This window comes from Oncorhynchus masou, chromosome 24 (assembly GCF_036934945.1).
Source record: "Oncorhynchus masou masou isolate Uvic2021 chromosome 24, UVic_Omas_1.1, whole genome shotgun sequence".
NCBI lineage: Eukaryota > Metazoa > Chordata > Actinopteri > Salmoniformes > Salmonidae > Oncorhynchus > Oncorhynchus masou.
This window is the reverse complement of record NC_088235.1, coordinates 17693893-17709231: the sequence shown is the minus strand read 5'-3', so window position 1 is coordinate 17709231 and position 15339 is coordinate 17693893. Positions and strand designations below refer to the sequence as shown.

The window sequence follows — 15339 nt, the reverse complement described above, 5'->3', positions numbered from 1 at the left end:
TAACTTAGTCAGAGGGACGAACCTGGCCGCCTTTGAAAACCTGTCGATTATGACTAGGATAGTAGTATTGCCATGGGGTGGAGGAAGGCCAGTAATAAAGTCCAATGAGATATGGGACCAGGGTCTGTGGGGAACAGGTAAAGGGTGAAGGAGTCCTTGAGGGCGGAGGTGAGAAGATTTGCCCTGGCAGCACACGGGGCAGGCATTGACGAAAGTGGCAACGTCTTCTCTTATGGTAGGCCACCAGAACTTACGCTGGATGAACTCCAAGGTGCGACCTACGCCCGGGTGACAGGTGAGGCGAGAGGAGTGCCCCCACAGAAGGACCTGAGTCCTCACTGCCTTGGGGACAAACAACCGATTGGCAGGACCTCCTTTCAGGTCCGGTTCGATAGCTTGAGCTCGTCTCACGGTATCCTCAACTTGCCACGAGATCGGAGCGACGATCTTAGCAGCAGAAAGGACAGGCATGTCCGTGTCATCTCGAATGGCAGGAGCGTAGACTCGGGACAGGGCATCCGGTTTGAGATTCTTCGACCCGGGCCGATAGGTGAGGATAAACTGGAATCGACTGAAGAAGAGAGACCATCTAGCTTGTCTAGAGTTCAACCGCTTCGCCTGCTGGATATACTCCAGATTTTTGTGGTCCGTAAGCACTTGAAACGGGTGAGAAGCCCCCTCGAGCCAGTGTCTCCATTCCTTCAATGCCATCTTAACCGCTAGGAGTTCACGATCCCCCACATCGTAGTTCCTCTCAGTCGGGGTAAGCCGGTGTGAGAAGAAAGCGCACGGATGAAGCTTCTTGTCTTCACCCCTCTGAGACAGGACAGCTCCAACACCAACCTCTGATGCGTCTACCTCCACCACAAACGGTTCATCCGTAGTCGGTAGTATCAGGATGGGAGCAGAGAGGACACGCTGCTTGAGTCCTTGGAAGGCCGTCTCAGCTTCTCTTCCCCACAAAAACCTTGCATTGCCACCCTTGGTTAAAGCTGAGAGAGGGGCTGCCACCAAGCTGAAGTTCTTGATGAACTTGCGGTAAAAGTTTGTGAAGCCCAGGAAACGCTGAACTTCCTTAATGGATTTGGGAGTGGGCCAATCCGCTACCGCCCCTACCTTCCTGGGGTCCATTTGGACTCGACCGGGTTCCACTACAAATCCCAGGAATTGTACTCGGGATGAATGGAATTCACATTTTTCCGGCTTAACGTACAGATGGCTGTCTAGGTGGCGTTTGAGTACTTGTCTGACATGCTTTGTGTGTTCTTGAAGGGAGCTCGAAAAGATGAGGATGTCATCCAAGTAAACGAAAACAAATATGTTAAGCATATCCCTAAGCACATCATTTATGAGCGCTTGGAACACCGCTGGGGCGTTGGTCAGGCCGAAGGGCATCACCAAGTATTCATAGTGACCAGTAGGCGTGTTGAAAGCGGTCTTCCACTCGTCACCAGGTCTGATCCGCACAAGATGGTATGCGTTCCGCAGGTCAAGCTTAGTGAAAACAACTGCTTCCTGGAGCAGCTCGAAGGCTGTGGCCATGAGGGGTAGCGGGTAACGGTTACGGACGGTTATGGCATTGAGTCCCCGGTAGTCGATGCAGGGACGTAATCCAACATCTTTCTTGGCCACAAAGAAAAACCCTGCTCCCGCCGGGGAGGTGGATGGACGCATGAGGCCTGCTTCCAGAGCGTCCTTGATGTAGGTATCCATAGCAGCTGGTTCGGGTGGAGATAGGGAAAAGATCCGACCCCTGGGGGGGCAAGTGCCCGGAAACAGGTCGATGGGGCAATCGTAAGGTCTATGGGGTGGTAGCATGGTGGCCCTCTGTTTGCTAAACACCAGTTTGAGGTCATGGTAACACTCGGGAACTCGGGTCAGGTCGATGGATTCTAAAGACTCGGGAGTAGAACTCGGGGAATTCGGGAAAATACAAGTAGCTCGGCACGTAGGACCCCACTGCTTGATAGTGCCCACAGACCAGTCGATGTGAGGGTTATGGCTGTGAAGCCAGGGGTATCCAAGGACGAGAGGGAACTTGGAACAGGAGATCAAATGAAAGTTCATCAATTCCTGGTGTTGTGAAACTGAAAGTCGCAAGGAGGTAGTGACATGAGTGACAAGTCCAGATCCCAAAGGGCTTCCATCCAATGTAGTAACCCTCATGGGGTCACTTAGAGGTTCAGAGGGAACGCCATTCTCCTTCGCCCAGACACCATCCATGAAGTTACCTGCGGCTCCAGAGTCTACCAAGGCTTGAAGGTGAAGCTTGTGGTTGTCCCAGCAAAGGGTGACTGGAATGAGCAGACGGGAGTTGGACGGATGGGAGGAGGTTATGTTTCCCGTTACAGTTCCTCCCGGTCTGTACGGGACAGAGCGTTTCCCTGGAGCCTGGGACACGTGGAACGGAAATGGCCCGGTTTGCCGCAATATAGACAGCTTCGCTCCCTCATCCGGCGGTCTCTCTCAGCCTGGGAGATGCGTCCGATCTGCATGGGTTCCGGTGGAGCCAGCGAGGATAAAGGTGGGGACTCGGAGCTGGGACTGATAGGGGCTAGAGGTCTACGGTTGAGTTCTCTCTCTCTCAGACGCTGGTCAATGCGTGAGGCCAACTTGATCAGGGACTCGAGATTGTGACCAAAAACCGGAACAACCCTGGCCAAATCCTGACAGCACTGTCCCAGAGCTTGGAAAAGTGTGTTTCTGACCAGCCACTGTCCCAGAGATTGGGGGAGTGTGTTTCTGCCTCGTGGAGCCTGCCTGCCTGCCTGCCTGTCCTACTTCGCTTAATGAGATGTGCTGATATGTAATTGGGGCGCAATGAGAGCTGTTCATTTCTGTTGGGGACAAGTTGGAACTCCTTCAGAACGACAAGGGGTAACCCAGTGGACACTGATGGCAATTCAACGTCTATTCCACGATAGTTCAACGTAATTTCAATGAAATGACGTGGAAACAACGTTGATTCAACCTGTATGTGTCAATAACCATTGATAAATATCAATTCTTGTCAGACTTTTGTTTACAAAACATTAAGAACACCTGCTCTTCCTATACCATAGACTGACCAGGTGAAGCTATGATCACTTATTGATGTCACTTGTTAAATCCACTTCAAATATGTAGATGAAGGGGAGGGGACAGGTTAAATAAGGATTTGTAAGCCTTGATACAATTGAGACATGGATTGTGGATGTGCGCCATTCAGAGGGTGAATGGGTAAGACAAAAGATTGAAGTGTCTTTGAATGGGGTATGGTATTGAGTGCCAGGCGCACCGGTTTAAGTGTGTCAAGAACTGCAACGCTACTGGGTTTTTCACGCTCAACAGTTTTTCATCTTTCAAGAATGGTCCACCACCCAAAAGATATCCAGCCAACTTGACACACCTGTGGGAAGCATTGGAGTCAACATGGTCCAGCATCCCTGTGGAACGCTTAAAACATCTTGTGGGGTCCATGCTATCATCTAACAGAACAAGATCAGCCATCATCCAACAGAGCAAGGAAAGATCAGCTATCATCCAACAGAGCAAGGAAAGATCAGCCATCATCCAACAGAGCAAGGAAAGATCAGCCATCATCCAACAGAACAAGGAAAGATCAGCCATCATCCAACAGAGCAAGGAAAGATCAGACATCATCCAACAGAGCAAGGAAGGATCAGCTGTCATCCAACAGAGCAAGGAAGGATCAGCTGTCATCCAACAGAACAAGGAAAGATCAGCCATCATCCAACAGAGCAAGATCAGCCATCATCCAACAGAGCAAGGAAAGATCAGACATCATCCAACAGAGCAAGATCAGCTATCATCCAACAGAGCAAGGAAGGATCAGCTGTCATCCAACAGAGCAAGGAAGGATCAGCTGTCATCCAACAGAACAAGGAAGGATCAGCTATCATCCAACAGAGCAAGGAAGGATCAGCTGTCATCCAACAGAGCAAGATCAGTCATCATCCAACAGAGCAAGGAAGGATCAGCGGTCATCCAACAGAGCAAGGAAAGATCAGCCATCATCCAACAGAGCAAGATCAGCTATCATCCAACAGAGCAAGGAAGGATCAGCTGTCATCCAACAGAACAAGGAAGGATCAGCTATCATCCAACAGAGCAAGGAAGGATCAGCTGTCATCCAACAGAGCAAGATCAGCTATCATCCAACAGAGCAAGGAAGGATCGGCTGTCATCCAACAGAGCAAGGAAAGATCAGCCATCATCCAACAGAGCAAGATCAGCTATCATCCAACAGAGCAAGATCAGCCATCATCCAACAGAGCAAGGAAAGATCAGCTATCATCCAACAGAGCAAGGAAAGATCAGCTGTCATCCAACAGAGCATGGAAAGATCAGCCATCATCCAAAAGAGCAAGGAAAGATCAGCTATCATCCAACAGAGCAAGGACAGATCAGCTATCATCCAACAGAGCAAGGAAAGATCAGCTATCATCCAACAGAGCAAGGACAGATCAGCTATCATCCAACAGAGCAAGGACAGATCAGCTATCATCCAACAGAGCAAGGACAGATCAGCTATCATCCAACAGAGCAAGGACAGATCAGCTATCATCCAACAGAGCAAGGACAGATCAGCTATCATCCAACAGAGCAAGGACAGATCAGCTATCATCCAACAGAGCAAGGACAGATCAGCTATCATCCAACAGAGCAAGGACAGATCAGCTATCATCCAACAGAGCAAGGAAAGATCAGCTATCATCCAACAGAGCAAGGAAAGATCAGCTATCATCCAACAGAGCAAGAACAGCCATCTAATGCATCTTTCTAATCAGGGCCAACAGTTTTTAGATTTTAGTATTTTTTTACTTTTAATTTAATCAGTTAAGAACATATTGTTATTTTCATTGACGTCCTAGGAACAGTGGGTTAAACTGCCTTGTTCAGGGGCAAAACAACATATTTTTACCTTGTTAGCCCGGGGATTCGATCTTGCAACCTTTTGGTTACTAGTCCAACGCTCTAACCACTAGGCTACCTGACATCCCTTCCTATTTAGCAGATGCTCTTATCCAGAACGACTTACATTTTCGTGTGAATACATTTTTGTACTGGTCCCCCGTGGGAATCGAAACCAAAACCCTGCAAGCGCCATGCTCTACCAACTGAGCCACACGAGACCATAGTGCATGCACCATATAGGGAATAGGCTGCCATTCGGGACGCATCCTGAATCAATGCCATAGAGAGGCTATTCTCCTCTCTCAGGTCAATTAGTTAGTAATGACAGCTGGAGCAAAAGGGAGAGGAGAGATTTAATCTGGTTTCCTTTGGAGCTTCTTCAGGTCCAGGAGGAGAGAGACAATTAATTAACAACGAAACACTGAGACACTCAGACACTCTTCATTGAATCTTTAATTTGGGCTGCCCCTCTACTCTCTAGCAACTCACCCTCTTCCCTCAGTTCACAACCACACCACTGTCGTGTAGAACTCCACTACTACAACCACACCACTGTCCTGTAGAACTCCACTACTACAACCACACCACTGTCCTATAGAACTCCACTACTACAACCACACCACTGTCCTGTAGAACTCCACTACTACAACCACACCACTGCCCTATAGAACTCCACTACTACAACCACACCACTGTCCTGTGGAACTCCACTACTACAACCACACCACTGTCCTGTAGAACTCCACTACTACAACCACACCACTGTCCTGTAGAACTCCACTACTACAACCACACCACTGTCCTGTGGAACTCCACTACTACAACCACACCACTGTCCTATAGAATTCCACTACTACAACCACACCACTGTCCTGTAGAACTCCACTACTACAACCACACCACTGTCCTATAGAACTCCACTACTACAACTACACCACTGTCCTGTAGAACTCCATTACTACAACCACACCACTGTCCTATAGAACTCCACTACTACAACCACACCACTGTCCTGTAGAACTCCACTACTACAACCACACCACTGTCCTGTAGAACTCCACTACTACAACCACACCACTGCCCTATAGAACTTCACTACTACAACCACACCACTGTCCTGTAGAACTCCACTACTACAACCACACCACTGTCCTGTAGAACTCCATTACTACAACCACACCACTGTCCTATAGAACTCCACTACTACAACCACACCACTGTCCTATAGAACTCCACTACTATAACCACACCACTGTCCTGTAGAACTCCACTACTACAACCACACCACTGTCCTATAGAACTCCACTACTACAACCACACCACTGTCCTGTAGAACTCCACTACTACAACCACACCACTGCCCTATAGAACTCCACTACTATAACCACACCACTGTCCTGTAGAACTCCACTACTACAACCACACCACTGTCCTGTAGAACTCCATTACTACAACCACACCACTGTCCTATAGAACTCCACTACTACAACCACACCACTGTCCTATAGAACTCCACTACTACAACCACACCACTGTCCTATAGAACTCCACTACTACAACCACACCACTGTCCTGTAGAACTCCACTACTACAACCACACCACTGTCCTATATAATTCCACTACTACAACCACACCACTGTCCTATAGAACTCCACTACTATAACCACACCACTGTCCTATAGAACTCCACCACTGTCTTATAGAACTCCACTACTATAACCGCACCACTGTCCTATAGAACTCCACAACTACAACCACACCACTGTCCTGTAGAACTCCATTACTACAACCACACCACTGTCCTGTGGAACTCCACAACTACAACCACACCACTGTCCTGTGGAACTCCACTACTATAACCACACCACTGCCCTGTGGAACTCCACTACTTTTTGCGAAGCATAAAGATCATCAGTGTGCTAGAGTTTCTTTTCAAACCAGTACAGTTTTTCTCCATGCATCTGGAGTCAAGGACTCCAGCCACCCAAGTCATAGACTTTTCTCTCTGCTACCGCATGGCAAGTGTAGCGAAAGGCTTGTATATTACCTCAATTATCTCGACACCGTTGCCCCCGCACATTGGCTCTGTACCGGTACCCCCTGAATATAGCCCCTCTATTATTATTTACGGCTGCTCTTTAAATATTTGTTATTCATATCTCTTACTCTTTGGGGGTATTTTCGTAAAACTGCATTGTTGGTTAAGGGCTTGTAAGTAAGCATTTCACTGTAAGGTCTACTACACCTGTTGTATTCAGCTCATGTGACTAATAACATGTGATACGTGTGTGAGCTATTTTTCTCTCTATCTCCGCTGCACTGGACTGATGGAAGAGGGGAACATGTCAGTGGCTGTGTGGGTGTCTATGTGTGCGTGTCATATGTGTGTATGTGTGTGTGTATGTGTGTGTGTGTGTGTGTGTGTGTGTGTGTGTGTGTGTGTGTGTGTGTGTGTGTGTGTGTGTGTGTGTGTGTGTGTGTGTGTGTGTGTGTGTGTGTGTGTTTCTGCCTTCTTCCATGAGTGTACTACTACATCACTGGACCCAATCAACCCATACCGTGTAACACCTAATTGACCAGGAAATGAGTTGATGGAACAAAGGGCCAGATCATGCATCTACAGCAGACATGTCAATCATTTACAGAGCTTAGCTTAGCTTAGCTTCATTACTGTGTTACTCATACACCCTCCCAAATACTGATGGCCTTGTCTTCTGAGGAAGTTCAGAGGAAGTAGAAAGACGTGCCACGTCTAATGCTAATAGAATGTTGCCAGATATTTCAGTTGCAAAATATCAGTCACTTTATTTAACTCATCCAATGCTGGTACAGTGCTGTTAATATACATGCTGGTATGTACGGAGTAGAGTCTAAAACATCTTACCCCAGGCCAGGACTCACTTGGGTTGCATTTAAACATGGAGCCCAAATCCTATCTTAACACATCAGATTTGTTTGAGCTGATCTGATTGGTCAAAGACCAATTACTGAAAAACATATCAGAATTGGGCTGACTGTGTAAACGCAGCCTTAGTGTCTACAACAGAAGAAGGAAATGAGGCATTCAGATACCTGCAATGATCTGAGAATTATTCGGAACAGACAAACAGACTTACATTGTGGTATGTAAAATGCCTTCCTCTGGGCCTTCAGTAGTATAATCTTATTTCATCAATCAATCAACCAATCATCCAGTCAATCAATCAACCACTCAATCAATTAAGAAATCCATTACCCTAACCCCATTTCTCTGTCGCCACATGTAGGTTTCGGGATGTCCACTCCAGTGACGGTAGCAGGGAAGGTGTTCCTGATCTTCTACGGTCTCCTCGGCTGCGCCGCCACCATCTTGTTCTTTAACCTCTTCCTGGAACGCATTATCACCCTCCTGGCTGTGGTCATGAAGGCCGTGAGGGAACGGCGCATTCGGAACTCCGGCCTCCTCCCGCCGGGTATCCGCCATGACTTCTCAGCGTGTTCTTTCCCGGGGTGGAAGCCGTCTGTCTACCACGTCATGTTGATCCTGGGGCTATCCGCCATCATCATCTCCTGCTGCGCCTCGGCCATGTACACCCCCGTGGAGGGATGGGCCTACCTCGACTCACTCTACTTCTGCTTCGTCACATTCAGGTAAGGTCGGAGCTCGGAGAGGTGGGCCAGACAGTAACTGGCTGGAGGGTTCTCTTTACGAATCTTGAGTCTGACTGAAGGGAAAATCTAATGGGTAGAGTAAATATCGTGTCGTTTTTCCCTTGATCAAGGCACTGCACTGTGGCTGGCCCTGTTCTTCAACTTCTTCTTTGGTGTGTGTATGTGTATGTCTCTTCCCTAAACTTATCTGGTTTTCCAGAAATCCCGGTTGGAAGATTCCTGGGTAGAACTTTATAATAACTCCACATAATGAAGGATTTATAATGGATTACTAAATCGTTATTAATCATTACTTTCACATTTGTAAGTGATAGTAACCTAGTTATTTACACATTTGTAAACCACTTTTAAAGTATTTAATAATGATTTATAAGATCATTCATAAGATATTTAATATAGGTCCTTATAAACCATTTCCTAATCGTTATTCAAGTATTTTTGCGTAGCCTCATCTAAAGTGTGGACTATTTATACTTTATAAATATAAATGTCTCGAGTGAACAGTGTAATTTCTCACCAAAAGATGGACATTCCAGCAGTACCTGATGCTCCTTAAAATGAGCCTCCCATGTGGCACAGTGGTCTGGGCCACTAGAGATTCTGGGTTCAAGTCCAGGCTCTGTCGCAGCCGGCCCTGACCGGAAGACCTATGGGGCGGTGCACAATTGGCCCAGCGTCAACCGAGTTAGGGGAAGGTTTGGCTGGCAGGGATGTCCTTGTCCCAATACGCACTAGGTCTCAAAATGTCCCCTAGAACACAGAGGATGTTAAGTTAAGAAAATATATAGAAAATGTGCATTTTTTGGTAGTGAGTTTTCTACTGAAACTAAAGTGAATTTAAACAGTCACACTTAGACCCTAGAACATATCAATGGTTAAAGAATAATCACAAATGCACAGAATGTTAAACTAAAAATATGTTCTAATAAAATCATGAGCAGGAGCACACCCAGAGAAAATTATTTTAATGTAGAGGTGCTGACTAATGTTTTTTTTACCCAATAAATTACTGGGAGGTTATACATATGGAGTGAGCACCAGCTCATGATTTTTATTAGACAATATAAAGTTCCTTTCAAAAGTATTCATCCCCTTGGCATCTTTCCTATTTTGTTGCATTACAACCTGTAATTTAAATGGAATTTTATTTGGATTTCATGTAATGGATATACACAGAATGGTCCAAATTGGTGAAGTGAAATGAAAAAAAATCACTTGTTTCATAAAATGATTAAAAATGAAAACCACACAAGTGGTGTGTGCAACGCATATGTTTTCACCCTCTTTGCTATGAAGCCCCTAAATAAGAGCTGGTGCAACCAATTACCTTCAGAAGTTACATAATTAGTTAAATAATGATCACATGTCACATGATCTGTCACATGATCTCAGTATACATACACCTGTTCTGAAAGGCCCCAGAGTCTGCAACACCACTCAGCAAGGGGCACCACCAAGCAAGCGACACCATGAAGACCAAGGAGCTCTCCAAACAGGTCAGAGACAAAGTTGTGGAGAAGTAAAGATCAGGGTTGGGTTCTTAAAAAATATCAGAAAATTTGAACATCCCACAGAGCACCATTAAATCCGTTATCAAAAAATTGAAAGAATATGTGTCACGTTCTGACCTTAGTTCTTTTGTTATGTCTTTGTTTTAGTATGGTCAGGGTGTGAGTTGGGTGGGTTGTCTATGTTAGTTTTTCTATGATTTGGTATTTCTGTGTTTGGCCTGGTATGGTTCTCAATCAGAGGCAGCTGTCAATCGTTGACCCTGATTGAGAACCATACTTGGGTAGCCTGTTTTTCACCCTTGAGTTGTGGGTGATTGTTTTCTGTTTTGTGTCTACACCAGACAGGACTGTTTCGTTTCGTTCATTCTCCTTTGTTATTTTGTTTAGTGTTCTCGTGATAATAAATTATCAATATGGACACTTACCACTCTGCGCATTGGTCCTCCTCTTCTCCTTCATACGACAGCCGTTACAATATGGCACCACAACAAACCTGCCAAGAGAGGTCCACCCACAAAAACTCACGGACCAGGCAAGGAGGGCATTAATCAGAGAGGCAACAAAGACACCAAAGATAACCCTGAAGTAGCAGCAAAGCTCCACAGCGGAGATTGGAGTATCTGTCCACAGAACCATTTTCAGCCGTACACTCCACAGAGCAGGGCTTTATGGAAGAGTGGCCAGAAAAAAAGACATTGCTTAAAAACATAATAAGCAAACACATTTGGTGTTTGCCAAAAAGCATGTGGGAGACTCACCAAACATATGGAAGAAGGTACTCTGGTCAGATGAGACAGAAGTGTAGCTTTTTGGCCATCAAGGAAAACGCTATGTCTGGCGCAAACCCAACCCATCTCTTCACCCAGAGTTACCATCTCCACAGTGAAGCATGATGGTGGCAGCATCATGCTGTGGGGATGTTTGTCATCGGCAGGGACTGGAAGACTGGTCAGAACTGAAGGAATGATGGATGGCGCTAAATACAGGGAAATTCTTGAGGGAAACCTATTTCAGTCTTCCAGAGATTTGACACTGGGACGGGAACGGTCTTGGAATGGCCGAGACTCCCAGTTAAACAGAAAATTTCCTTTTGTTCCATAAAGATTATTTTTATACCCAAAATACCTCCTTTTGTTGGTCACATTATGTTGAGAAATCCACCGGAAATAGCAGTCACAACAACTCCGAAAAAAAATCCAAATTATGTCCATAATATCGACAGAAACATGGCAAACGTTTTTTATAATCAATCCTCAAGGTGTTTTTCAAATATCTATTCGATAATATATCAACTGAGACAATTGGCTTTTCAGTAGGAGCGAGAGGAAAAATGACTACCTCTGTCTTTTACACAAGAATCACTCTGAGAGCCCTCAGCTGGCCACTTACGCGATGTAGTCGTTTACGCTCATTCTTCAAATAAAGGCCTGAAACTACGTCTAACGGCTGTAGACACCTTAGGGAAGCGACAGAAAAAGGAATCTGGTTGATATCCCTTTCAATGGGCAATAGGGATGCATAGAAAGACAAGGGTTTCAAAATAAGAGTCAGTTCCTGATTGGATTTTTCGCAGGATTTCGCCTGCAATATCAGTTCTGTTCTGTTCTGTTGTACTCACAGACAATAGTTTTACAGTTTTGGAAACTTTAGAGTGTTTTCTATCCTAAGCTGTCAATTATATACATATTCTAGCATCTGGCCCTGAGAAATAGGCGGTTTACTTTGGGAACGTTATTTTTCCAAAAATAAAAATAGTGCCCCCTGGTTTCAAGAGGCTAGAGTGTCTGAAGGTACTAGTACAAAAGTGTGACTGTTTACACTCACTTTAGTTTAAGTAGAAAACTCACTTCCAATAAATGCACATTTTCTATATATTTTCTTAACTTTTCTTAACTTAAACATCCTCTGTGTTCTATGGGACATAAGGAGCATGTCCATATTTTAGTGAACAATTACATTGGTCACACAAAACATTTCTAAAGTATAAAGAGCTTAACACTTTAGATGAGGCCACGCAAAAATACTTAAAAACCTCTAGTGACTTCCTGTCCCACATGAGGGAGCGTAATCATCGACTGACACTAATTAGCATAACGCAACGAACATAAATATTCCTAGAAAATATTCCTATTCATGAAAATCACAAGTGAAATATATTGATACCTTGGGGAATATGGAGAAAAAGTAATCTGGTTGATAGCCCATTCACTGCTCAATAGGGGCGCATTGGAACGCAGCGCTTTCAAAACGAGGCACTTCCGGATTGGATTTTCCTCAGGCTTTCACCTGCAACATTAGTTCTGTTATACTCACAGACAATATTTTTACAGTTTTGGAAACTTTAGAGTGTTTTCTATCCTAAGCTGTCAATTATAAGCATATTCTAGCATCTTGTCCTGACAAAATATCCCGTTTACTACGAGAACGTTATTTTTCCAAAAATGAAAATACTGCCCCCTAGTCACAAAAGGTTTTAACTAATGATTAGGAAATGGTTTAATAAAGACATATATTAAACATCTTATGAATGGAGTAATGATTCATCAATTAATAATAAATTCTTTAATAATCCATTATCGACGCTTTATTAAGTGGAGTTGTCATAAAGTGCTACCGATTCCTGGAATTAGGAGGTAATAAGTAAGAAATCCTCCAACAGGACTTCTGGAAAACTAGGGAATTTGGGGAAAGTTACTGGGATTCTGAGTCTCAGGGGGATAAATACAGGCAATAAAGTCACTCTTCTTCTTTTTCTTCCTCCTCCTCCTCCAGTACCATCGGCTTTGGGGACCTGGTGTCGAGCCAGAGAGCAGACTATGAGTACCAGCCACTGTACCGTCTAGCCAACTGCCTGTTCATCCTTATGGGCGTGTGTTGCATCTACTCTCTGTTCAACGTCATCTCCATCGTCATCAAACAGGTAGATGTTGAACATTGGAAATTAGTCTGTCGACAATATTGTATTTTTAATCCTCCGTCATTTTGTATGTATGCATTGTTGTACTCAAATGGCTCAGGCAACTCTATCTGTATTTTAAATGTCTAATCAAATCCCCTCCATGCTTCTTTCATTCAGGTGCTCAACTGGATGCTTCAGAACTTATGCTGCCAGCGGTGTAAAATCAAGTCCAACTCTTTCCCATTGGGTCGCCGCAACGCCATCCGGCCTGGTTCGAGAATCCGTAAAGGTCGCTTCCGAATCAAACGCACGCCGGACTCGGGGGATTCGGGACCTTGCGAAAGCGACATGGAGGGAGGAGGACGCAGACTCTCGGGAGAGATGATTTCAATGAAGGACCTGACGGCCTCGAATAAGGTCTCACTGGCACTCATGCAGAAGCAGTTATCAGAGTCCGCTAACGGTTATCCCAGGACGGTGTGTGGCGGCTCGAGACATAACGGGTTCTCTGGAGGAGTGGGCGCTCTGGGGATCATGAACAACAGGCTGGCAGAGACCAGCAACTCCAGGTAGAACTGAGCAGTGTTTCTCGACTTCTAGTCCGTGGACAGGCACTGGTCTGTGGGATGGGACTTTGAGTCCGAGAGATGAGTAGCTGACTTAATTTAAGCGCTCCCTCAAGGAGTAAAGACCATAGACTGCTTGTCTTAATGAAAAGGTTGAGACACACTGGAGAGAACATTGCAGTAGAATGTGCTTAAGAAGACATACTGATGGAGAGAAACAGAGGCGCTTAAAGATTCTGCAAGGTTTCATGTGATGAACTATACTTGCTATCACTCTTGTCATGCTTGATTATGTCTGGTCCTTCGTTGGAAGAGCATGATGATATGCATGACATTTTTAGGGATGTAATCAACATCCTGTGATGATTGAGGGTGATGATGATGATGATGATCATGGACAGTTGTAGTGATACTGTTAGAAGGAAAGTAACCTTCTTGTAACTGAACTTTGGAAGGTCAAAACACTTGTGAATACCATGAGGCTATAACCTTACATTTTGCTCTTTGACTCAAAGCAAACGGATAACATTTTCACTGATATAGCAGTGGTATTCCTCAGGATAATTAGTTAGCCATACCTGAGTAGATCTCTGAGGCTGTATGTATCATGCGTCTTAGATACAGAGAGACAGAAAGTGAGATAGATCCTAGATCAGCACTCCTCCTCTGAGACTTGATACATTTGGACTTCTACAGTGTACTGTACTGGAAGAGGCAACTCTGTGTGATCATTATTAGGCTACATCATTATCACTTCTGAGCTTTTTCAATAAGTATGACATTTATAAGTAGATTTGAATGTAAAGGTTGAGTTGGTACTGTAGCTGTCATTTCTGTATGGTATAACTATGCATTCCATGTCTCATGGTGGAGAACAATAGGAACTCATCTACATATCAGATCCACGTATAGACCTGTCCTGAAGTATGGAAGCTGAACCATAGAGAAACTAACCTTACAGACCTGTCCTGAAGTATGGAACATAATTACAAATCATTTGTAGACTACAAATTGACCGCAAGAAGCCCAAACATATACAATGTTTGACTAAAACATAATAATTTTAAAATTTACATTTGTATACAATCATGTCGTATCTCTCGGTTATGGGTGGGAAAACTTGGGAGCCAAATTCTTAAATTAAAATCACTTGGAGCTAATTTCCTGGTGTTTTTTATATCCAACAGTGAAAATTGGATCCGCGGGCCGCCAGTTAGGGTAACCTTCTATACAGATACTTTAACATTTTAAATGGAGAAACTCTGGGAGAAGGAGAGTCACTTAAAGAGGAACATTTGTCTTGTAGCCTTTCATCGAAAAGGATTCTCACACTTCACTGTCATTGTTTCTGAGAAAGAGAAAAAGGGAGAAAGAGAGAAAGAAAGAAAGAGAACAGAATATCAGGTCCTGTCCATCTGACAGCTCTGTCTTCAGGAGGGAGAGTCTTTGAGTGCATTCCAAATGACACCCTATTTCCTATATAGTGCACTACTTTTGACTAGGCCCCGTAGAGAGCACTACATTGGGAACAGGGTTCCATTTGGGACATAGAATTGGTCTTTGTTCTGGAGACAAAGAGCACTCTGATCCACTATAGAGAAACGACAGACATGCTCAACAGGTCAAACCTCCCAGATGTCATTATGAAACCCTGTATCTTTCAGGCTAATGGTCTCAAAAACAGCTTTTACTATAAGTGCACTGTTTGGGCAGAGAAGGTCATAGGAAGTACACACTATGAGGAACTGAAAGGAAACAGGAACACTGCTGTTTGGATATATTGGGGGAGAGAGA

At 44.7% G+C, this 15339-nt stretch overlaps 1 protein-coding gene across 1 annotated transcript in view; it reads left to right on the top strand.

Moving 5' to 3' along the window:
* Positions 1–13552, top strand: part of LOC135511871 (potassium channel subfamily K member 12-like) — a 57296-nt gene extending 43744 nt beyond the window's left edge. Inside the window, exons 2-4 of the mRNA XM_064933372.1 lie at positions 8185–8548; positions 12853–13000; positions 13157–13552. Coding sequence (XP_064789444.1) covers positions 8185–8548; positions 12853–13000; positions 13157–13552 — 908 coding nt within the window. The remainder of the gene's footprint in view (positions 1–8184; positions 8549–12852; positions 13001–13156) is intronic.
* Positions 13553–15339: the final 1787 nt, after the last annotated feature.